The sequence below is a fragment of the Propithecus coquereli genome, unplaced genomic scaffold, assembly GCF_000956105.1.
Source record: "Propithecus coquereli isolate 6110/MARCELLA unplaced genomic scaffold, Pcoq_1.0 Scaffold108, whole genome shotgun sequence".
In the NCBI taxonomy this organism is placed as follows: Eukaryota; Metazoa; Chordata; class Mammalia; order Primates; family Indriidae; genus Propithecus; species Propithecus coquereli.
Genome location: NW_012134747.1, coordinates 512,498 through 538,506, shown reverse-complemented (window position 1 = coordinate 538,506; position 26,009 = coordinate 512,498). Strand labels below are relative to the sequence as shown.

Genomic DNA, 26,009 nt, shown 5'->3' with positions numbered 1-26,009 from the left:
CAAGCAATCCTTCTGCCTCAGCCTCCCGAGTAGCTGGGACTACAGGCAGGTGCCACCATGCCCGGCTAATTTTTTCTATATATTTTTAGTTGGCCGATTTAGTAGAGACGGGGTCTCGCTCTTGCTCAGGCTGGTTTCGAATTCCTGAGCTCAAACAATCCGCCCACCTCGGCCTCCCAGAGTGCTAGGATTATAGGCATGAGCCACCGCGCCCAGCCAGCCACTTTTCTTGATTGTTCTCTTTATCCAACATTGGTTCAACAAATATTTATTGAGCATCTGCTATATGCCAGGTGCCATTTGTGATGCTGAAAACTTCTTATCTCACTTGCTGCTGCTTCTCATTATGCTTTGCTGGATCCACTTCTTCCCCCTGACCTTTTAATACTGAATTCTCAAAAGCTCCAACCTTGGACTCTGTATATCTACACTCATTCATTGGTGATGTTAACCAGCTTATATGTAATCTACATGTTTGTAACTCCCAAAGTTTTCCCTACAGCCTGAACTTCTCCCCATAAATTCAGAGTAATCTGGCCAACTGCCTACTTTATCCCTCCACTTAAATATCTAAGAGGCTCCTAAATTAACAAGTCTAAAAACTGTCTCCCTTCCCTCAATCTGTCCCTCCAGATTTATCCACCCCTGTAAGTGGCAATTCCACTCTTCCAATTTGCTAGGGCCAAACCATTTGGAGTCATCCTTGATGCTTCTCTTTCCTTCACAGCCCAAATCCAATCCATCAGGAAACCTGATGGATTTATAAGATATTCAACACTTCCACCTCTAGTGCCCGTTCTCACCTCACCTACATTACTGCAATAACCTCCTTATTGTTCTTCCTGTTTTTGCTCTTTTCTCATTTTCAATCAATTCTTAAAACATGAGTCAGAATGGTCTTTCTGAAGTGTTATGTCAGATTATATCATTTCTCTACTTAGCATTTCACTCAAAATAAAAGCCATGGCCTTGCCATGACCCATAAGGTTCTACAGGATCTAGTTTCCTGCCCTCAGGTCTCTGATCTCATCTCCTACTACTTTTCTCCTCACTCACTTCACTGCACCCACACTGGCCCCTTGCAGTTCCTCAAACATGCTGCTGCTTGAGGGTTTCTGCATTTGCTTTTCATTCCACTGGGAATGTTCCTTCTCGGATATCCACATGGTTCACTTCCTCACCTCCTTCAGGTCTTTTTTATTACCTTCTCAGAGAGGCCTTCCATGTCCGCCCTATCTAAATTATAAGTGACCCCCAAATTACCAACAACTCCCAGGACTCCCTATCCTCTTTTCCTCTAAAGCATTTATCACCATGCCATGCTTAGTACTTGTTTATTATGTTCACTGCTGCATCCCCCAAACTTAGAATAGCGCCTGGAGCATAGTGCTCAATAAACATTTGTTGAATGCACTGAAAGAACAGAGGCCAGCATAATGAAGAAACATGAACAACAGATCTCAGCTAAGTAAAGAGAGCTAACACAGCCCTTCCACCCTCCCTCCCACTCTTTTGCAAACAAAGATCCGAGGACGACTGAAATGCTGAAAGATCTAAATTTCATACACTTTAATCTCATATCTCTCCACATTAACTCAACATATATCATTATCGTATTCTGTAGCCTCAAAAAAAAAAGAAACATCTTTGTGTATAATTTATTTGTAATCCTATTACATTTAACCCAATAATAAATAGTATTAATTAAAGCCCCAATATAACCCTCTTGGTAGCACCCTATTTTCACACCTCACAGATTCACAAATTGTGCATTAATAGTAATCGAATACGTGGAAATCAATCCATAAACATATTAAACATATATAATTAGGGTAATCTTTTACACAGTATAGTTCCAGCTTTTCACATGTGTTCTTCAGTGTTTTGGTTTTTTTTTTCCCATTCCACTGAAACACAGATTTGACCTGCTCAAATTCAATAAGCAACTGATTGAGGCTTAAGGGTTACCATTTTCAGCACAATTTCATTACATTTAGGAGACAGAAACGGTTATCTGGAATTTCATATTTTTTTCTCTCCTACTCAGTTTTACAAACTAAGGTAAAAAAAAAAAATCAACAACAGAAGCTGTACTACTACGACAATGTTGACTACACTGAACTGTGTAACAAACATGAGAGCACCCAATTTAGCTGATGCAAAAAGTCCAAATTCAGCATTCCAAAGGCAGTTTAGGGGTGTTAGTGGTATAATATACAAAAGTATACATTGTTTTAAAATCAAACAGATACCAAAGTCAGCATGAAACTATCTATTACTTGAATTACTGAAACATCCTGCTTCCAGTTCCCCTGCTTTCCCACTATCAGTGTAGCCAATGCAATGGCTCTATGATTAAGCATGTCCTTGAAAATGCTCAGGAACTGTATTAATGTCTTTATTTAATCTCTTTAACTTCATTATATCATATAAACATTATCATCAGGCTAACCCCATGAGGTACACTTTATTGTTCCTATTTTAAATCTTATGTAACTTGTCCAAGGTCACACAGCTACCACATGATGGAGTAGGACCCAAACTCATTCTCAAGTAAGAAGCAGTAGGAAGCATAACACCAGTACTCAACAAATGTGAGGGATTATCAAATGTTAATACCCACTTACTTAAATCTTTTTATTATTCACAGGACATTTTAATTCTATTATTACAATATAATCTGATGGAAGTAAAATAATCATGTAAAGATCATATGTGTATTGTCCAACAGAAATATACAATTTGTAACCTGTTCATATATCCCTCAAATTTTGAATTCTCAAATAAGAATTTGGGATTTAAATTTATTTGAATTTTTTTTAATCAACAAGAAAAAACTCACAAATGAACCTTTCGCCAAACAATTATCCTCCACATTCTCTAAATTTGTTAAAGTTCTGTTAACTTAAAACTCTAACATAAATTATGTTTCTTTCATATTAAAATAAGGAATGGCCAATTCTAGTGAAACATTAGAGTTGAAATCAATAAAGTTATCTAAAACCACGTCATGATCAATAAGTACACAAAAGGAAATTTCTGCTGCTTCTTGCTTGAAGGAAGCTGAGGCATTATTAGGAAGTCCCTAATATTTATGAGACAGGTTGTGAAACAGCCAAAGCTTTTACTCACGAATTATCATTCTGGCAAAGAGTAAAAGATCATTACTTTGACATGACAAGAATAATTTCTAAAAACCAGCATTCCACAAAGAGTTTTCACATATTTTAGCTTATTGATGACTCTCAGAACTGTGAGGCAGAATGAACAAAAATAATTATTCTTATTTTCACAACTGAAAACTTAAGCTACAAGGTTTGGGGACTTGCCCAAAATCTACCAGTTCTATCTTCAAACCATCTACTCCTTTCACTCTTTGCAAGTCATCTCTATTGCACGAACCACACCTCTGTACCAGGCCACCTGCTCCCAGACAACAGACAGCCTGGATGTAGGGACCAAGGCAGCTGGGGCTGTCCCGGAAAAATGGCAAAAAGAGGAGAGGAGACTAAGATAGCCTCTGACTCCCTCAGTGATCTATGTTTTTAGGAGGCCGATACCCGCTTGAGCAGGGTTCCCATCCAGGAGGCTCAAGTTAGTTTTCCAGGGTGTGCCTCGGTTTCCCAGTCCCCCTAACACCTGCCACTACCTATAACTTAGGTCTCCAACCTCCGCGACCTGGGGACAGAGTATCTCGGCTCCTCTCCCAGCCTAAACGAGGGAGAACTTTGCTTTATCTGCTGCAACTTACCTGGCGGGTCATGAGAGATTTTATTTTTTGCATGTCGAAATCGTGAGAGGGATATGCTGCCGCAAAAGGCTAACAAATCACACCGAACCACCAGACAGCTCGCCCAGACACAGGGAAGCCATAGTGGGTGGTCACGTGGAGCAGTCGACCCGGGTCATCTTTTCTCCCCCTGTGCATGCTGGGAACTGTAGTCTTCCGGCTGCCGCCGGCCCTTGCAATGAAAACAAGCGGCCAGTACGGATACTACATTTCCCAGAAAGCAAAGCAGCGGCGCTTCAGTTAAGCCCTCAAAGTTTGTTGCTCAGTGTGACCACGGCGATCGCCGGTCTTCACACAGGTGCTTGCAGTAGGTAGCTCTGTTCTGCTAGGCAGAAACCTACGTCCTGGGTGACCAGGCATTGAGCAAAGGACCAAATACTGACGAGAAAATATATAAACCAGACTGACCTGATGCCTCCCAACCTAGGAGCGTGATGGAGGAAACCCCACCTGGTCTAGAGGGGCGGCGAGGGAGAGCGTGAGACCGGCGCAGAGAAGGAAGAAAGGGCAATCTCGGAGAGGTGACCTTAGAAGTTGGGACTCCTCAAGTGGCGCTGGGTTTGGTCTGAGGAAAGGTGCGGTCCATGTTGCCCAACAGGCGGCCTCCCAGAATTAGAACTGTTCTTCCCCAGTCTTAGCATCCCCTGCAAAAGCCCTAAAATCAAAGGATTTTGACCCTCACCTTTTATTTTAATACTTGCATAACCTAAGTCAAGACAGAAAATAAGGCAGTAATAATGAGTACACATAGCACTTTAAAGTTCAATTAAATTGGGAAATGTAATAGGGGAGTCTCTGGGGCTCAATTTAAAAAGTACTTGACAATTATGAGACTACCAGGAAAAAAAGCGGCCACAAATCTAACAATAGCTAATATTTGTTGAAAGCTTACTACATGTCAGGAACTCTGCTAATAGCTTTACATGTATGATCTCATTTATCCACACAAGCATCCTATGGGGTTATTACTATTATCCTCATTTTAAAGATGATGAAACAGGTACGGAGAAAGTGGAGAAAGACGTTAAGGACTTCCAGGTGGCCTCCCTCCACTGGCCTGCTCCAAGCGAGGGCTCACGGGAGGTGTGGGATGTTGCCAGATGATTGATATGCGTGATTGTCAGGTGTTCTTTGTTTTCCTGCAGTCCCTTCCCCTGACTGGTCCCTGGCTTCTCCACCCCTAGGAAGCTCCCTCCTGGCCTGTATCTGCCACCTATAGATTTGATCCCTGCCTAACAAACTGTGTTTTTTAATTCAACATACCTTGACACTATATGAAATAACTGAACCTTACATGATACATTTTTAGCTCCCTAAACTAAAAAAAAAAAAAAAACTTGGAGCCCTAAAGAACACGTTTTAAAAGGTGAAGCATGTTGTTTCCATGTTTCAAAAATATATATATAAGGGTTATTTAGTTACGACTTTCACATTTTCCTGAGCGCTATTTAGAGTGGTAGTACAACTAGTGGAAAGTTTGCAAGGCCTGACAAAAAATCTTGAGGAAGACTTGCTGGTTGGCAGTGCTTGGTAAACAAGTGCCAGCTCCATTTTTGCAGATTGGAACATCAAGGGTTAAGTAAATTGAATTGATTCATGGCGAATAGCACTAGCAGTAAAGTAGGATAAGGGTGTATTTTCTAATAGCCCAAACAGGAAGGGCCTCTGCAAGCTTAAATAAGAGCTGAGATCCTGGTTTGATTAGGAAAATATATCTATCACCCTATACATAGTAAACCAGTGGGGAAATGTAGCCCCTCCAGGATGATGTAACTACATTTCTTGAGCAGGCAGTAGCAAAAAACAGAACACTTGCTAAAATTAAAGCAGTGACCTAGAGAGGCACCCAAGAAGGAAAACATTGCTCCATAATCATTGAGCAGCCATATAATACAGATCTAGGCTTCTGGGAGGTGGCATTGCAAACTTTACTATATAGGAGTAAACATTAGCACAGACATAGGTATATGTAGTAGCTCCTCTAGCTTGTAAACTGTACTCTTTCCTGGGATCTAATTACATCAATAAGAAAACTTTTTCCCCTGTTCTTAGTCCCAACAGTTTTATGTTGACCTCAGCATTTTACCACCTCTCCTTCCCAATTGTTTCTGCCACTGCAAAATACTTATATGCTACTCGTGATTAAAGAATGTGAATGTTTGAAATTCATATAGCAGATGTTTGCTGTATAAAGCAAGACAAGTCTTACTTAGGATTTAAATAAACTAGACTGTAAACTAGTGTGACTTGAGAGGTAATAAGAAAGCCCTGCTCCCCAACACACGCACACACACATGCACACACACACATACACACTTGCACAGGAGAGTGTGCCCATGTGCATGCACACGTACACACACTATCCCAGTGGATCCTTGCATTGTTTGCAATTTAATTACCATGGATATAGATTGTTTTAGGTTAATCATCCCTTTCATTTTAATTGCAAATATAACTAAGATTAGTAAACAGGCTACAGGCCCTTTTTTCCTGAACAGCATGGTAGAATAGAGCTTTTCAGTGTGTTACAGGTGTGATGTGAAATATTGATAGTGGGAAATTTCTTACGGTGATAAACACTTTAAGCATTTTTAAGAATCATGTAAAAATTGACAACAGTTGAAGTTAAATTTGAACACTGCTTATTTGACTTCCTATGTAAACATCTTGAATTCAGAAATTACTCCAGCAGGTAAGAGTTTATACCTACAACTTACCACTAGAGGACGCTTTGTCATGGTTATGCCACATAGTGCTTCCCTAGATGTGCCATAAAGGTATTGTCATTTTTTAATGTGCTGTGAGATAAAAAGATAATCACAAATAAGATTAATTTTAACATTTGCTTCATTTATGTAGCATCTACTATCACCTTATGTCATAAAAGAAGAGATATTTTTAAATACAAGAAGAGAAATAGGAAAAAAATATCTCAAAAAGCTCCTTAAAATTTAGTACTTTTAACATTAGGAAAAACACACTACATTGTCGTTTCTCTCACTTGCCAAAGACCCACAGACTTCATCATAAGCCAGCACTGGGATGCAAAACACTGGGAAGAGCTTATTTAATAAAGGCAATTGGAGATTAATATTGATCTAAAAGGTGTTAGGGGAGCCTATGTGATATCTGTAGAACTTCCATTTTACTTTGTAAATTGTATTTTGTGAAATCCAGTATTAAAATTTATTTGAATTTCTTAAACATCAACTGAGATTCAGGAGCCATGAGCCAAGGAGCATTTGGAGTTTGTTTTTGGAAGAACAACTTAACAAAAGTACTAGTTAAGCACTAAGCTAGATGCTAAAAATCCATGAATGAATAAGACTGTTCTCTGTACTTGGAGCTCAGAGGGAAAATAAACATTCAATAAAATTAATTGAGATTCATGAGATAAGTGCTGCAATAGATATATGTACAGTATTTAGAGCACAGAGAAAATTGTGTAGTTATTAGCTAGAGGGAGGGAGGAAGCTCTTGCTATTTTTCTGAAGCATGGAGAGATCTTAAAGTGACTGACCTCTGAAAAGGACTCAAGTTTCCCAAAGGTCACTTACTTTCTTTGCCTATAGAAGCCCTTCTAGATAGGTTGAGAGCCTTAATGTAAAGAGTATTTCCAAACTTGGATTCCAAAATAACTATCATCCCTTTTTGGCTTTTAGTTATGCTTGAGGAATATTCTTCCTTCCCCTCTCATCACTGAATTTTTCAGTGGGCCTTTACTGTTAAAACTGATTTATACAAGGAATTTTACTTGATTTGATGCAGATTTGGTTATAAACTTTCCACTTTATATAGTGGAAGCCTTGGACCAGAACATTCTTGCAAATGGGGGTTAACTTATAACTTAATAAATTAAGCGGAAGTGCTTAGACTACCTGCTGCCATGACAATGGAGAGGCCAGGCTGAAAAACACCACCACGGTAGAGGCAAGATCTCTGGATCATCGGTTCTCTTCCTCTGTGCTTCAGCTGTGAAACTGTGGCCTCAGATATTATCGTTGGCATATGCTTTTTATTATAATTATACCTGGTCCATGCTTCAGCCCTGCTTGGAAACACACCTGTGATTTGCTTTTAAAAACAGGATGAATCCAAAGATTCAAAAAAACCATAGCAGTCATTTGTAATAGAAAAACACACTTTTATTCATTTGATTCATTGGTATAATTTTTACATGTTAGTGACTTCATAAAGATTTATAACTTTAGCAGATACAGAAACTGCTTTAATTTTCATAGAAAACATTTTATTTCAAAATAATGTCATAGTTTTGCATGATAGAAAACCAGCTTTTGTTTTTAAGGAAATTTCACAATATTCTTTTTAGCAAAGCATGCTTTTTTTCAATAAAGTCATCCAAAAATTTGTTTTCCTTCATGTGATTTTTAATAACTAAGAATAATTTATAAGATATACAGACAATTACTGATAATTGCTAAGAAACTGTTTTGAAAGTCATAACCCTGTATCCTTGTAAAGCATATAACAGGTGTTCCCACTCCCTGTGTCCTTTGTATACACATTCATTCTGTATTCAAATCACAGAAGCAAGAGTCAGGATAGGGTCTGTTACCTCACTGCTAATTTCCCTAGCAAATAAACCAGCAGCTGCTGATCCATGTACCAAGTTACCACAGAGAACAGGGCACTGTATGCATGGGACAGGATGCTTTCATGGAGCCCTTCAGCAGCATGGTTGCAGTCTTTCAGTGCAAAATATACCTCCTTCTCTTAGGTAAGGCTCTGCGTGAATTATATTTTAGCTGTTTGTTGTTTTGGGGGATTTTTTTAATTGTGGGTGTAAGGTAAATATTTGCTTTAGGCTGTAGATTCACTCAGATAATTGAAGAGCAAGTCAGAACCTTTTTACAATAACACACTGTTCCAGCAAAGAAGCAGGAACCTTTAGGAGAAATAAGCCTCAATAAATAGATTGCTATTGTTTCCTTAGAATAACAATTATTGTCAATAACACTCATTAAGAAAGTTAAGACATTCTAAAAATCTAATTTCTTTTTTTTTAGAGTTTACGTGTAGGTTCAATAGTTTTTAATGCATTTATTTTGGCAAATATTCTAATAGACCATGAAATTGTGACTGCTTAGAGTGAAAACTCAAAACAGTTTATGAAAATGGTTTTCTTTTTAGTTAAAGATGTTGCTACAAACTGTTGACTGCTTCATTTTAAATTATCCATCTCATCTTATGAAATATGGAAAAAGGTCAGGTTCCAAACTGACAAAACAAAATTTTGTACACAAAAGGGAGAAATGTGTTAGAAAGGATTATTTCTCCAAAATGCCTTTAGCTTTTCTGTTTGTTCAGTGGCTAGTAGTCCTGTAAAATTTTTTTAGCTGTACCTTAATATTTTTTTCCTCACTCTCCTCTTTATCGTTAGAGTTTAAAGAAGTCTGTCTGCAACATTCCCACTGTTTTTATCTGTCAACATTATTTTCACCAGATGTTCTCTTTTCCATTCTTCCTCTTTAGTGGTTTTAAAAGTCAGCTTAGTTTCTTGTTTTGTTTGTGTTCAACAGATAGGAATTTCTTTTTAAAAAAAGCTATATTCCTTAAAATTTAAGAACAACTTAGGTATATAAGCAATTTGTTTTAGACTTCTTCAGTTACTTAGAGCTTTACTTTTCACTTGTATATTTTGTTACAGTTTTCATTGAAAATGGGATTGTTTTTCAAATTTAAACCTAATGTACATATCCCATGTATTTCAAATGTACAGTTTATAAATTTCCTAAAAGTCTTTGAGTTTCCCATAGTTGTGACTCTTCAGTTGTTACAGTGTTGATGTTATCAAATTCAAACAAAAAATGGATTTTTATTTTTAGAAATTTTTTGAAAAATTAAACAATTACTGTAACCGTCTCTTCATCTTTGTTCATTATCCTCAGTTTTGAAAGTATCCTGTGTCAGTACCCCACTTATTTTTGATTTTAAAACTTTAGGACTATTGTAATTTCATAAGTGATGTTTTTGTAATTGGCTTTAAGAACTCAGAGACAATTCGGTTGAGGAATTCAACTAACATAAAATTAAAATGTGCTTTAGAGAAATTACATGTTTATAAATAATTAAATCAGTTATTATACTTTAAGATTTTCTTTCTTCTGCAGATTTACTTTTCTCCATTGGTAGTGTGTTATACACTCCATTGGTAGTGTGTTCCACAGGTAATGTGGAAATCTTTTTGCTTTTAGGAATATTGATTTTTTGTTCGTTTTTTCTTTTTAAAAAAACTAAAAATTCTGAAGCCTAAAATGTACCATTTGTACAGTCTATTCAAAATACAACTTCATAATTTCTGTTTTCTCTAAAGATACAAGAGTTTATTTTCAGTCAACAATAGTTGTGTTATGGTTGCAAATACCATGCACGATAATGGGGAAGTAAATGCCAACTATTTTGAGCTACAGTAGAGGTCACTTTGTGAAGTCTGATGTTTATATTCAATACAATGAAACTGGTCTAGGGAGTCCTTTGTTGCTGGAACATAGATAAATTTCACTTACCTATATAAGCGATTTGTTTTAGACTTCTTCGGTTACCTAAAGCCTTACTTTCACTTGTATATTTTGTTATAGTTTTCATTGAAAATGGGATTGTTTTTCAAATTTAAACCTAATGTACGTATCCCATATATTTGAAATGTACAATTTATAAATTTTTTAAAAGTCTAAGTTTTCCATGGTTGTGATTCTTCCAGTTATTACAAGACTTCAAGTGTTCTTTAACACTGGATACTCCTTTATAATGCTATTGTTGTGCAGTTTAAGAGAATCTATAAAGGGAAGATCATTGCTGTAATTTTGTGTGTCAGATTATGAATGATATTATCAGTGTTTCTTGAGATTAGTGTAATGCTTTACATGCAAAAAGTCTAAGAGTTTTTCTTTTTTATTCTCAAAGTATTAGTGAATCTAACAATAAAACTGAATTTTCATTTAAGTCCAAATATTTGAAATATCAAAAGGAAATTAAAATTTCATCAATTTTTATATTATTTATTTCTTGAAGCTTATTTGTTCATACAGAGGATGACCTTCTAAAATCAATAGTTTAGTCCTTTATTATTTTTTCTTTTTTATTTATTTATTTTTTTTCCCACCAAGCAAGAGTTAGTCCTTTAGGTTTTCTGAAACAACTAGAAAAGAGCACTTGAATATTTCTCAAAATGAAGCTAATTTTTCTAAAATTAATAATCTACTGTGTTTGACAGCATGGATTCATCACATCTGTAGTGGGAAACACAATGGCAAGAAGAATATGTTTCTGAAATGCAGAAGCAGCATTCAGTTATCTCTGTATTCTCCAAATTTCACTACAAGTAAAGATTGCATCATATCAATAGGTTCACGTCTGTCCTGCAAAATGAAAAGATTTGAGGTGACTGAGATAAGATACTGTATAAAGAAAATTTCATTCCTTGCTGACATTCTTATAACTTGCTACCTATAATTTATCTGATAAAAACGGTGTTAGGCAATCTCAAAAGAAACAGCTATTGTAACAGCTGTGCTATCTCTCACTGTTGAACACACATTTGAAAAAGCACATATATTTGAAAAAAAAATTTTTCATTTGCTATGAAAGCATTGAATATATTCAGAGATATTATTGGTAATATATTATGTAAGGCATTATTAAATGATTCAGTCTCTAAAATAACCCAAGAAACTAGTTTTCAATTATCATAAAGGTCATATAAAATGTTATTTTCTAGTAAAATAGTTTCATTTTGCTCTGGACTGCAATATTTGTATTGTTTTTAATATTTTATTAAATAAAACCTTCTTCCTCTAACTTTGGTCATAGAGTCTCTAACAAGTCTTTTCATATTTAAGATTCAACGATCTGAATCAAGATCCAAAAGTCAACAACATTTCTAGTCTAGTGATATTGTCACTCCATAATGATGAGGTACCTCCCAATCATTTACAGAATATTAAATATTCTTAAATATTAAATTATTAAATAAATCTCAGTCTTTTTCACCTACAAAGAAAGTAAATTAAAAGGGTTTGTTCTCTTTAAAAAAAAAAAAAAATAAACAAGGACTTTTGCAATGAGTTTCCCAAAAGACAAGGACAGATTGGCTAGAATTGTATTCAGGCCATCTTAGCCTAGCGGTGGTTTCTAGGTTGAGCTGTGAACTGTCTTAAACGGATCAATAAGTCAATGACAAAACTGCTCCCCGCCAGAGGCAACTACCTCATGTTATGTTAGCAACCATGCTGCCTTTTCCAGTGCTTTCCCAAGGCAATGATGTCGACTCCACCATTCCCCTTTGTAACAGACACAGAATTGCCGCTTTACTAAAGGATATCCAGAGATTGACCAAAAACTGAGACTCAATACTTCAAAATTCCTTAGGCCCTCTCGCAATTTGAGTCCTCTCAAAATTCTTTGGGCCTCTGAAATGTGTCATAGGTTGCTGCTACCCTGAGAAAAGCACCTCAGGATGTCAAGAACATAAAGCTGAGAGAGTCAAGGAAGACCTTAGACTTCATCTAATATTACTCCATTTTCACACATGAGAAAACTGAGGCAGAGAATTAAAATGACTTCTCTAAGATCACCTCGCTGAACACTTACCATTTTATCTCAAGTGTGCATTCTTTATTGAGATCTCACATTGTAGTGGATCTTTAACTTTATCAAAGTATCAAATACTGTAATCTGTCTGCAAGTTTAGAGACCAGGTTCCTGAAAATCCGTATTTCAGGGAAATTTGCAAGAGATAAATTTAAGATTAACTGGTAGACATAGGACAAGGGAATCCAAAATCAGGAGTGAAGCATGAAACCCTCATAAATATTTTCATGTTCACTCAAGTGAAAAAAATAAAGAGCAACATAATAAATACAGTGAAAGTTACATTTTAAATATCCTAAGTTAGGCTGGGCGTGGTGGCTCACGCCTGTAATCCTAGCACTCTGGGAGGCCCAGGCGGGCGGATTGTTTGAGCTCAGGAGTTCGAAACCAGCCTGAGCAAGAGCAAGACCCCGTCTCTACTAAAAATAGAAAGAAATTAATCGGACAGCTAAAAATACATAGAAAAAATTAGCCGGGCGTGGTGGCGCGTGCCTGTAGTCCCAGCTACTCGGGAGGCTGAGGCAGAAGGATTGCTTCAGCCCAGGAGTTTGAGGTTGCTGTGAGCTAGGATGACGCCACGGCACTCTAGCCCAGGCAACACAGTGAGACTCTGTCTCAAAAAAAAAAAAAAAGTCCTAAGTTAGTAATAACAGGTACTAAAAGCTAATTTATTACTTACCAGGAACTTGTCAGGAGCTTCCTGTCTCCAATTTCAATGAAAGGCATGTAAATGCATTTTGTTTTGTGCAGAAAACACATACCCTAAGAGGAATCTTTTCCTGTGCCGATCCCCCATCCAAGGCTCAGTGTCTTTCTAAATTTATGACTTTAAGAGCTTCACCCCCTCGGTCAGCCTCTGCTTCACATATCTTAGACATCACAAGTTTTAAGACATAGATTTGCTCTCCCATCTTCCTTTCTTTCTCCTACTATTTCCTTGCAAAAAACGCTACTCCTTTTCTGCAGTCCACTGTATCTCCTCTTTAGAATTTCCAGCACCCAGTTCCCTCTTTTTCTAATCACTCAAATTAGAAAAAAAAAAAAAAATCCAAATTTAACATTCTTACATTTGCCAGAAAAGAATACAGAAACAAATCCTCATACCTTTGTAATTTCTTTGTTATGGACCAAATCACTAAAGCGAATGTGCAAGTACAGTCCATTATCAGAAAAAAAAAATAGAAGTTAATCACAAATACACACAGAAGCCAAAAAGACTATATGACACGTCTTTATGTTTCCCATGTAGTCACCAACTTTTCAGTCCACACAGTCAGTTTCAGCTGAGTGTCTAGGAGTCTCTTCTCCCTCTAAGTTCCTCTTCCTTTTGGACTTTCTTCTCCTGAGTTCTTTGCTCTAACTTCCCTGCTGACCCCAGAGTCTCACTCTCTACTAATAGCTAGCCAATAATTGCCACAGCCATGGCAACCTTTGCTTCCACCTCCACCCTGGGAAGGAAGGAGAGAGATTTACTGTTGGTAGAACTGGATTCCTCATAGAGGCAGGCCTACGTCCTTGAATTTCTCCAAAGAAATCATCACAAAAGACAAACAGACCTTTCTACTTTTTCTTTCCTAGTACTGATGGCCTTTTATGACAAGACTTGGGTGAAGCATTAAAGACCTCCTCCCTAGTACCAATGAAAAGGGGAAGCCATCAAAGAGGATACACATTTTGTATATAAGAAAATTGAAATTGTAAAATCCCTCTATTTGTACCTAATTTCCATCTCCTCACTTGCTCAAGGATTTTATTCCACCTTCACCCATCTCTATTCTGCACCATCAGCATTTCCCTCTCAATGAAATGTTCCCAGTAGCATAAACCTTTTGATTTCACATTAGATCCCTCTCTAGCTCCTGCCCCATCTCTCTGCTCCCTTTCACGGCAAAACTCCTCAAAAGTGTTGTCTATGCTCATTGTCTTCAGTTTCCTTTCCATTCTCTCTTTTTCCTCTCACTGTTAAAAATACTCCACATTTAAATTCTTCCCATTCTCTCCCCCGCTACTTCAAATGTTCCTATGATGGAGGTACCATATTTCCCCCCTTTTAAAATGAGAATTTTAAAGCAAAGAGCTTTTAATTACAGTTTCCGCAACATGGTAGCCTAAGCTAAGGGGGACTCTCTTCCCACTGCAAGTACATAGTCTCTAAATAAAACAAAGCAACATATCATGGCTTAAGGCAAAATGGGGAAATTTCCAGGTGCCAGGAACTAGGAAGAAACCCGAAGACATAGCATTGAGTGCACGGACCCAAACAGCTCAGGCACTGCCCAGGCCTCCAGACCCACTTATTCTCTCTTAAACTCACTTTAATCAGGCTTTTATGTCCAGAATATCTTTTTGATATTGCCTCTTGAATGTCTAAGGGGCATCTTAAAATGAACGTGCCTGCATCGGACTCCTGATCATCCCCTAAAGCACCTGCTCTCCCAACAGTTTTTCCCATGGTGGAGTTGTAAATCCATTCTTGACTCCTCTTTGTTTTTTATATCCCACTTGCAAAATGTTAGCACATCCTGTTAGCACCACCAGACTTTACCCTGTGTGTGTATATATATACATGTATGTATGTGTGTGTGTGTGTGTATGTATATATTTGTTGCTGTTTGTTTGGTGGAGGGATGGGGCAGGATCTCACTGTGTCACCCAGGCTGCAGTACAGTGGCTCAATCATAGCTCACTGCAGCTTTGAACTCTGGGGCTCAAGTGATCCTCCCGCCTCAGCCTCCCAAAGAGCTGAGATTACAGACGTGAGCCACCGTACCGGCCTCCCACAATATCTTTTACTACCACCCTAGTCTCCAGCATAGTCGTCTCTTCCCTGTTTTATTGCAGACACCTCCTAAGTGTTCTCCCTGCTTCTGCTCTTGCCCCTGTTGCCATCTGTCCTCACAGCAGCTAGAGTGAGGCCAATAAAACATAAGAAAAGTCATATCCCTTCTCTGCTCACGAAACTCCAGTTGCATCCCCATCTTAGAGAAAATTGCCAAAGTCTTTCTCATGGTGCTAAGGTCCTGTCCATTCTGCCGGGGCCACCTCACCAACTTCATATTCTACAATGCTCCCTCTTCTCTGCTCTGTTCCATCCATACCTGCCTTTTGCTGATCCTCAAATACACCAACCCCGTGCCTGGTCTGAGCAGGAATGACTGAGCATAGCGGATAATGGTTTAATGCCACTGTCCTTAGGACATTTGCATTTGGCAAGGCTTTGGCTAAAAAGGAAACTTCCAAAAATGGAATATTAAGTCATTTCAGAAGGCTTAAGGGAAATACTTGGGAGGAAGTAACCCTTCAGTTATATAAAGTATATAAACATGGTTTGATTAGGATATGATATGACACGGACATTAATATAGTCATAATTTCAAATGTTTTTAATGGTTTCTTTGGACTTTAGCACTAATAATCTTTCCCAGTTCTCCTTTTCCCTTTATTCTTTAACGGTCATAGGTAATAACTTCTGCTTTTCCTTTTCATCTTGCCTTTAGAGAAGCCATGCAATCAGCAGTCTTTGGGTGGAGTTTTTTAAACGTCAAAGGTTTCAGAGACAAATATTTACTTCTATATGTAACCGTACTAGAATGGTCATTACCTGGAAGCCACTCTCCTTTGAAAAGGATTATCATCTGATCAAGTTCAGTCTGCGGTTGCCCCTTTGGACTGTGAAATGTGGCTCACGGTATTGACAGCTTTCCTTTCCTTTGCAGCAGGTGCTTGTTCAGGGCTGAAGGTGACGGTGCCCTCACACACCATCCACGGCATCAGGGGTCAGGCCCTCTACCTCCCCGTGCACTATGGCTTCCACACCCCAGCCTCAGACATCCAGATCATATGGCTGTTTGAGAGGCCCCATACGATGCCCAAATACCTGCTAGGCTCTGTGAATAAGTCTGTGGTTCCTGACTTGGAATACCAACACAAGTTCACCATGATGCCACCCAATGCATCTCTACTCATCAACCCACTGCAGTTCACTGATGAAGGCAATTACATCGTGAAGGTCAACATTCAGGGAAATGGAACGCTATCCGCTAGTCAGAAGATACAAGTCACTGTTGATGGTGAGTCCACTAAGAGCATACATGGGCAGCAGGCTAGCGTGGTAGTTAGCAAAGGCTCAAGAAACTAAATGACCTGGGTTTTAGGTCCTGGCTCTGCAACTCTGGTCAAATTAATTAATTTTCAAAGCCTCACTCTCATGGCACTAATGACATTATCTACTTCATGAAGCTTTCTGAGGATTAAGTAAGTGGACACGCATGTAAAGGATATGCCCAGTGCCCAGCAAAAGGTAATTGAGCAATAACTTATTATCTATTTGCCTGGGACCTATCAAATATGAAGTTGCTGATATAATGAGATGGAGAAAATCTTATTTATTCAGTAGTAGAATACACTCTGGAAGAGCCCTATTTTTGTCCCACGGAGATTTTTACTCTGATACACTGTTTGGGAGAGGATGAGACTTACTCAAGGACCATACAAAAGGATAATAGAAGTGCCTGGAAATGTCCTCCAAGGGGGAATAGGCTCAGCTAACTTGCAGACATTTATTTTCCTTATAGAGATATGTAAGTGGCATACCTTAAATGTACTATATTCAAAGCCCAGCCTCTGTGTTTTCTCTGTAGACCTGTTTATTTGACAATATTCCCCATTTTAGCAAATACAAAAACCATTCTGTCAACTGTCTGAGCCAAAACCTTGCAGTCACCATTGGCCCCCTCTTTTTCTCACATCCCACATCCAGTCCACAAGAAAGCCCTGTCGGCTTCACCTTCAAAATATTAATATAGACAAAATCCAACCACTTCTCACTACTATTGCTCCACTCAACACCACCATCAGCTGTGGCCTGGACTATCCTAACAGCCTGCCACCTGGTCTCCCTGCATCTACTCCTACCTCCTGCAGCTTAAAATCCTCCCATAGCTTCTATCTCACTCAGAAAAAAAATCAAAGTACTAACAATGGCCTGCAAGGCCCCACATACCCAACACCTATCTGGCCCCATTTCCTACCTGCATCCCCCTCACGACCTCTTTTCTGGCCACTCTGGTCTCCTTGTTCATCCTAGAACAGACCAAACACACTCACACCTCGGGGCCTTTGTACTTGCTGTTCACTCTCCCTAAATGAGTTTTCTCCTAGGTACCAGAAAGTGCCCCTCCCTTATGTCCTGTAAGTCTCAGACCAAATATTACTTAATAGTGAAGCCTTTCCTGACCACCCTGTATAAAATATAACCTCACTCCCCCAAACACACTCTCTACCTCCAGTTCTGCTTTTCTTTTTTTCATAGGACTTATTACCACCTAGACATACTATATATTTTTGTTTATTGTTTCTCTTCCCCAACTAGAATATGAGGTCCATGGGAACAGGACTTTGTCTGTATTTTTGGCTTTGTCCTCAGTGCCTAAAACCTTTGCTGACCGCTATCTTGGGAGTAAACAAGTGGCCACAGAGGAGATGGAGCAGGCTGCAGGGAAGCATGGACACAGGGGGTGGAAGCCGATGCCTGGAGAGCAACTTTAGGGAAGGAGAAGAGATCTCTAAAGGGCATTCTCGTGTGTGGCATCCTGTCTCCCCCCAAAACTTTCAATATAGAACATCCTTACTTGTTAATTAGTAGTAAAGTTGCATCGTTTAGGGAAATACAACCAAAAATTTAGTAAAGCCTAAATTTTAGGGCCTGAGCTAAAATTCTTCTTGGAAGGGAAACTTCCACACCTGAATTACATTGTTTTAGGCAAATCTATGATCACAATACCAAGGACTATTCTAATTGGTTCTCCTCATACAAGCCTGCTGACATATTACCTATTTTTTTTTTTTTGAGACAGAGTCTCACTCTGTTGCCCTGGCTAGAGTGCCGTGGCGTCAGCCTAGCTCACAGCAACCTCAAACTCCTGGGCTCAAGCGATCCTTCTGCCTCAGCCTCCCAAGTAGCTGGGACTACAGGCATGCTCCACCATGCCCGGCTAATTTTTTTTCTATATATTTTTAGTTGTCTGATTAATTTCTTTCTATTTTTAATAGAGACGGGGTCTTGCTCTTGCTCAGGCTGGTCTCGAACTCCTGAGCTCAAACGATCTATCCGCCTCGGCCTCCCAGAGTGCTAGGATTACAGGCACGAGCCACCACGCCCGGCCTGACATGTTACCTATTTATCCCATACCACATATATGTCCACCCACAGATACATATGAAATAAAAGCTTTTTCTGTATAATAAAGGTACACAATTCATTTTTCTTTTTAAATCATACTAACACGAACATAAAGCTTTTTCAAATCCTTTGTTCTTGCCAGGGACGATGAAGAATTAAATTAAATGGACAAGCCAGTTGATTACCCCCAGCTTGAGAAGTGCTGGAAGTTTCAGAACTACTCAGCTTCCTACAAGTTGCCCTTCAACCTCCTTTCTCCTTATCTTTCATTTTCTTCTGTCTTCTCTGGGCTGGAGCAATCGGTCTGTTTGTGCCCTAACGCACACTTTCCAGTGTAGGAAAACGTGAACATGAGTCGATAAATTTACCTGATGAAGATGCATCAACCCTAATTAAAAGCTTGATAGAAAATTAAGGTCTAAACATTGGAGGCGATCATCTGTCACTGCTGTGTCATCCCACTCCCTCTGTGTCCTGTAGTCATACACAGAAAGAGATGGTTAAATACTTCTCTCTCCAAAATGCAGGGGAGAAGAAACATTGCCTGATTTAAAGCTCTCTTCGTTTTGCCACTGACTGCTGTGTAACCTGTGCAAGTCATTGTTTTTATCAAATAGAATCAAGGACCTCAAAGATTAATGAAAATTGCTGAAAATCTTTGTAGATGCTTATTTAATCCCCATCCTTTTCTATCAAATTTACAGTTAAAATTCAGAGAGAAAACATTTACTCATTCTTGGAAATGTATTAATTCGACAAACATTATTAAGTGCCTATTGTATGCCAGACCATGAAATAAGACTATTTTCCTATTACTTGACTTTCCAACAAGAATTTCTACTGGATTTGTCTTTTTTTCCCCTCTAATTTGATATAATCCCAAGAATATATTTTATCCTATTTTGAGATTGAGTCAGTATTGAAATGTTACTTTGGTTTGTTATAGTGACTAACATAATGTTGCAACACAACTGCAAAGTCATTAAAGTATATGATTAATTTGATTACGTACATAGAAAGAAAAGAAAGTTGTACATAGGTGATTCTCTAAAATTTTCCCTCAACTTCCCAAAAGTATGCTATATATGAGCAGTATATGGATTTTTCAGATGGTAGATAGAAATTTGGGTTTACCACATCCACCCCAACTAGCTACTCTTGAGACATTAGGACAAGTAAAGAGAGGGGAATAACCATATGCATTTTGCCCGTGACAGTATACCTTTATGGTATGGGGGAAAGCACAATGAACAGGAAATAAGGAAGCTGGTGTTTGCAACTACTAACTACGTTATCTATAATGTAAAGGGCTTCATTAAACAATCCTTGAAGAGTAAGTTCTAGAATTTGGTTATATTTTTATCATTTTGCATTTTCTGTGACTTTTTATTCTCTGCTTTAATTATTGTCTGAGCTGTCTACATTTACAGAGTAAAACTCTAGAATCGTTTCCCTAGGAGTTAATATTTGAAAGACCTCATAGAGTTTTATTGCAATTCCATGAATGGAAAGAATCATTCCTATCTCTCTTGATATTGCAGATCCTGTCAAAAAGCCAGTGGTGCAGACTCATCCCTCCTCTGGGGCTGTGGAGTATGTGGGGAATATGACCCTGACATGCCAGGTGGAAGGGGGCACTCGGCTAATTTACCAGTGGCTAAGAAATGGAAGGCCTGTCCACACCAGCTCCACCTATTCCTTTTCTCCCCAAAACAACACCCTTCATATTGCTCCAGTGACCAAGGAAGACATTGGGAATTACAGTTGCCTGGTGAAGAACCCTGTCAGTGAGATGGAAAGTGACATCATTATGCCCATCATATATTGTAAGTTGTTTTTTTTTTCAAGAAATACTCATGCTTTCTTTTTTTTTTTCTGAGAAGTTCTCATAGAGGTAGTCAGAGAGAATATAAGCACCAGATGTCATTTGGTTTTTACCATTATTGTAGTTCAGTACGAGTTCTAATCACACCTGCTAGGCACTGTCTTGTCATGAAACATACCTAATGGAACTGTTTCTTGAAGATCAAATTGAGATACTAGCCAGGGACCATTCAGGTTGCATTTTGTGATTGAGTCCATTGTGTGACCTCATTTCCAATGGAAAGCAAGAATCTCAATTTCAAGAACCCAGAACTGTGTAGAGGCCGCAAAGAGAAAACTAAAAGAATACCTTGAGAGGAACGTTTTTTCTTCTCCAAACATTACCATTCCTTAATTGAACATACTTTATTTTTCTACAGTAAAATATTTTCTTTATGTTGATTCTTTCTTATAGCTATTTATCTCTCCATCTACCTACCTATCTTTAAACTCTAGCCATAGATTTAAATTAAAAATTCCTGGGGAAAATTGCATAAACAATTATAGGCATATGCAAATATCATTTCTGAAATATACTTTTGTTTTGCTGTATAGTTCGTTTTAATCTGTCAAAGTGAAAATAAGATCTTTCTTTCAAATGTGCAAGTCAAAGCACCAAATTCATTATTATCATAGAATATGCTGTGATACACAGTATGGAAAATATAAAATGGGAGAAAGAAACGTAATCACACCTGCAAATGTTAAATATTACCCTTTAGACTCCTAAACCTTTTTTCCTTTCCTGTGTTATTTGAAAGAATTAAATTCTAATTTGAATAAATTCATATTTCAAAGAAGGTATCTTCTACTTCCAATTAAACTTTCATCTTTACATTATTTTAGACATAGCCTATGAAAATCTCACAGAGAAATGTCTATCATAAATAAAGACTAATGACAGATAGTAGAAAGAACACTTAGAAAATTTACAAATGTGGGTTCTACTTACACATAGTGAAGATGAATTCACTATATGACTTAAGAAAGGTTATGACTCATTAATTGGTAATTATGAATATAGTAGTATTAATTTTTTGTCTTATTTTTATGTTCAGATGTGGAAACCTTCACTTGGTCAACATTTCATCTTATTGATATTCATTCATTCACTTATTCATTCATTTATTCACTCACTCATTCATAAGTTGATTTGATTAAAAAATAAAACATAAGGGTCTTATTTGTGCTGAGCAATTATTACCTATCACATAACATATAGAAACAACCCAGAATCATTAATTTACTATTTTTTCTTGGTAGCTATCACTGTTTTAGCCCTGTTTCAATAATTGTTTTTGTTTTGTTTTCTTGGTTTCAGGTAACAAAAATTAAATAAAATGTATATTGTATCCTGAAGATTTGTCATTTATCCTGTTGATGTGGCATCAACATGTTTGCAATCTTTATCATTGCATGCAAACGGGGAATATGCACCTTAGCTGACGTTATTCCCATTTCTCTTTCTTGATCTGGTTACCGTCTTCTTCCTTCATGACATCGTCTTCTCCAGGAAGACTTACCTGTCCCGACTTGTCTCACCTCCTCAGGTCACTAAGAGGTTCACTGTTTCCTGCAGTGTTCTGTGCACAGCTCTTCCCTGGCTCTCACTGCATTATATTTTCCCTGACTCTCCTTCACTTACAAGCACCCAACCCCAAACAGTAGTTCTGCACTACTCATCTTTATATCCATAGGGCAATACTTAACGCAGAGTAAGAACTCAATAGAGTTTCTTGAACTTGACAAAATGGAACATGTTATCTTTCTTCATATCCATTTCAGAGTCCATCATTGATGATGTTGTACAAAGGCTATATTCCCATTATAAGATGACAGCTTCTTCGTTATAGTGCTTTGGCACTTTTTTTCCTGACCTTTAGCAAAATTCCTCAATAATCTAGTAAATGTAATATCTCAATATTCCTCCATAGAGGTCCACATCATAATTTAGAATTCCAGTGTGAATCACCTATCCTGTTTTCTAAAGGCACTGTTTCTATGAAGCTTTCCTTCATGAAAGCAGAAAGGATTTTTTATTTTGACAGAAGAAGATATAACAAAATCTATCAAGATCGACCGTATATGTATGAGGTTATGATGTCATAATCTAATATTGGCCTTGGTGGAATACAATGTCAGGCCAATAATTCAGACAAATATCTACTTGCAGTTCACAAAACGTATATGCCTTCTACCTCCAGTTGTAAATAATGACCCAGTAACCACTGCATTTTGTGTGCGACATATGGCAATGCTGCAGGGGAGAGCTCTAAGTGATAAAAATTAAAGAAAAAAAAGGTCATTCACAGTAAATACTTACCATCTGCTCCCAAGCAGGATGGCAAACAGCATCATGATGGAAATTTAGGTATTGTTTCCGCCCAGCCATAAATTGTTAAAGAGAACAGATGATATGTTATTTTACAAGTCATTTAGTAAACAGCCATTCCTGAGGCAAAGGGTTCATTTCTATTGGGAGCTGTGTGCCAAAGGCAAGAGAGTGAACCATAATCCAAAGTCAAAATGGAATTATCCTTCTGCTTTCATCTCCAGTAGCAGAGGTCACTCTAGTTAAATCACTCTGAATATCTCCAATTAGATTGCCTGTTCACTTAAATAATGTACTAGGCTGCATCTCAAAGTAGAGAGATGGTCAGCCTGAAGCACTGATGATAAAAGGAGTAACATCACAGTGTAGTCAGAAGAAAATAGAATGTAAGCAGTGTGTAGAGTGTGAGATATAGTTAGCTAAATTTGTGTGTGTGTGTGTGTGTGTGTGTGTGTGTGTGTGTGTGTGAGACAGAGAGAGAGGGAGAGACAGGGGAGTATAGAAGAAAGACTTGAAGATCATACACTGAAATGTGGATATTGGTTCTCTGAGCAGTAAATTGCAAATGACTTTCATCTTTGTGCCTGAGTTTTAGGATTTTCTGAAATGAACATGTGTTTCTTAAATAATCATATAAAATCTGTTACCTTTTAAGAAATATCAGAAGCAAGGAACTTAAGTGCTTCAGGGTGTTAGATTCTAGGAGCTGGAAGAGATGCTTGCAGCGAGTTAGGGGGCGGTGGGAGTGGGTACAGTATGAGAGAATTGAGGCTGATTCTGAAGAGCCAAATACAGCATAAAATTAATACAGACAGAAGAGAAAAGATTATGCCAATCATGAACCTCAACAAATGAGGAGTAGCAAAATCAAAATAAACATGATTGAGTAAAGAAGATAAGCATTATCTTCTTTAAAAAATACTTAAACATATTTGAAACACGGACTTCGGTGGGGGGGGAACCAAGGGCAACATACGTAACCTAAACGTATGTACACCCATAATTTGCTGAAATAAAAAAAAAGAAAATACTTAAAGGTATTTTTTATTTTAAACTAGAATGATCTTATTAAATTAGGTTACAGGCCAGGTGAGGTGGCCCATACCTATAATCCCAGCACTTCGGGAGGTGGGAGGATTACTTGAGGTCAGGAGTTCGAGACCATCCTGGGCAACATAGGCAGATCCCCATCCCTACAAAAAAATAAAAAAAATTAGCTGGGCATGGTGGCCTGAGCCTATAGTTCCAACTACTTGGGAGGCTGAGGTAGGAAGATTGCTTGAGCCCAGGAGTTCGAGGCTGCAGTCAGCTATACTTGTGCCATTGCACTCTAGCCCAGGCAACAGAGCAAGAACCTGTCTCTAAAAAAACATAAAAATTAAAAAATTGTAAAATTAAATAAGGTCATTGACCAGCCATGGCTCTAAGTGACTGTGGGCTTCCTCTACAAATTAAACCCACCCTCTAAAATTAAAATTGAAAAATTACCACTTGTGAGAATACTCCATTATGTTGCAAGGTCCTAAGGCAATCCCAAATGAGGAGTTCCCCCCAAAAAAGTTCTGTGTAACACCAGCATGCTTTGAAAAGAATAATACTCATTTGTATGTGTGTCAAATTATTAGACAATTCATATGTATAGCCACATTCTATAAACACTGAAGAATAGTGGGAAGATGAAGACCTAAACTGAGTGGCTGTATTTTTATGATGACACTTCTCTTCTTTATCAAGTCGGCCTTGCTGTGCTCTCAGAAAGACTCTCAGAGTTTAGTTTTTGTACATAGACTAAGGTTTCTTGCTCTTTCAAACTACGGTCAATTCCGCCTGTTGGTTTCCTTCTATGTGAACCATAACCAGTGCCCTCTAGTTGGTCGTCTTTCCTTCCCTAATATTCTATCAATGATGACAATTTGAAGGGACTTTGCTGCTGCACAGGACCTGAGATAATAGCCGCAGGATGTCTTCAACATCTCTGATTCCCTCATAATACCTAGAACAGTATCATGCTCAAAGAACATCTCAATATTGATTTTGATTGAGTGAAAACAAAGTTTTGTTCTCATTACACTACTTGCTATTTAGTGAAATTCAGAATAAGAGGGTTTTATTTTACAGGAAACTGTTCTAACCCCCTTATCATGGTGGTTTCACCCGAGACTATCACAGCCTGAAATGACAGAAAAGGGTTTTAGTACAGTCACAGGAAAGGAACACGCATTTCTCCTCATTTTAGTCTGCTACCTTTAATTCCTGATTACTTTAAATTTGAAAAGTACTAACTTCTGTGTTTGCTTTCCGGAAAGCCGGGTTACCTCATGTAGACATATTAATGTTAATCTGTAGGATTCCTTCATAGTTCTCCATGTCTTTAGAAAGAAAATACATATGTAAGTGTATATAATCTATTGTTTCACATCTTCGATTTCTGTTCTGTCTTTGAAGATTTGTTTCCCCAATGGTATATTGGTCAGGAAATGCTGACATAATAGGGAACTGCTCTGGGAATGTGCAACTTGAGATTGGCTTGCCAATATCCAAAATAGCTCTAGTGTGGCACGAATCTTGGTGTTTCAAAGGTGTTAGAAAGAACCTTGATAATCAGTCATGTAATACATCTTTTTATGTTAAAAGATGAGGAAAGTGAGACCCCCAAAATTTAAATGACTTCTAAAGAATGCTTAACTAATGATTGACAATTAGTACCCTAACATCTAGTCACTACATTATATTATTCCACATGTTAGTGGAATATAGTTGGTAAGTTAAAAAAAAATCAGGACCTTTGAGATTAGGTCACTACTAAGCAAACCATCCATACCCTTATCAAGTTTATAAATTCCTTGAGAATGTGAATTATGGCTGATAATTCTTTCTGTCTCCCATGTATACTAAATATATTATCTTACACTTTGTATCTCTCAAATAAATATTTGATTACTTAATGAAGCAATTACAGAATTAATCTACAATTAGACAATAATTTATTGTAGAACTAATAATATAAACTATTCTGATACAGAAAGTTATACCACTTATATTTTATTTCTTTTTAGGGAAGTAATGTGAATGATAAAATGTATATATTTTAGAGTTCTACTATTTAATAGCTATGTGATCGTGGGCAAATAAATTTTTTAATTTTTTAAAATATCTCTTCCCTCATATTATAAATTAGAATAACATCTACCTCATAGTGATTACTTTAAATATTAAATATGGCTATATGCATA

At 37.7% G+C, this 26,009-nt stretch overlaps 2 protein-coding genes across 3 annotated transcripts in view; one reads left to right on the top strand and one right to left on the bottom strand.

Moving 5' to 3' along the window:
* Nucleotides 1-3,856, bottom strand: part of CCDC132 (coiled-coil domain containing 132) — a 139,247-nt gene extending 135,391 nt beyond the window's left edge. The window contains exon 1 of the mRNA XM_012647392.1: nucleotides 3,752-3,856. Coding sequence (XP_012502846.1) covers nucleotides 3,752-3,784 — 33 coding nt within the window. The 5' untranslated portion in view covers nucleotides 3,785-3,856. The remainder of the gene's footprint in view (nucleotides 1-3,751) is intronic.
* Nucleotides 3,857-8,369: 4,513 nt separating this feature from the next.
* The window catches only part of HEPACAM2 (HEPACAM family member 2), a 40,771-nt gene continuing 23,131 nt past the window's right edge, over nucleotides 8,370-26,009 (top strand). Inside the window, exons 1-3 of one of the 2 annotated variants that reach the window (XM_012647543.1) lie at nucleotides 8,370-8,528; nucleotides 16,120-16,470; nucleotides 20,123-20,407. In XM_012647543.1, the coding sequence (XP_012502997.1) occupies nucleotides 8,450-8,528; nucleotides 16,120-16,470; nucleotides 20,123-20,407 (715 nt within the window). In that variant the 5' untranslated portion in view covers nucleotides 8,370-8,449. Of the gene's footprint in view, nucleotides 8,529-16,031; nucleotides 16,471-20,122; nucleotides 20,408-26,009 lie in introns of those variants that run through there. The other variant, XM_012647549.1, reaches the window with a different exon arrangement.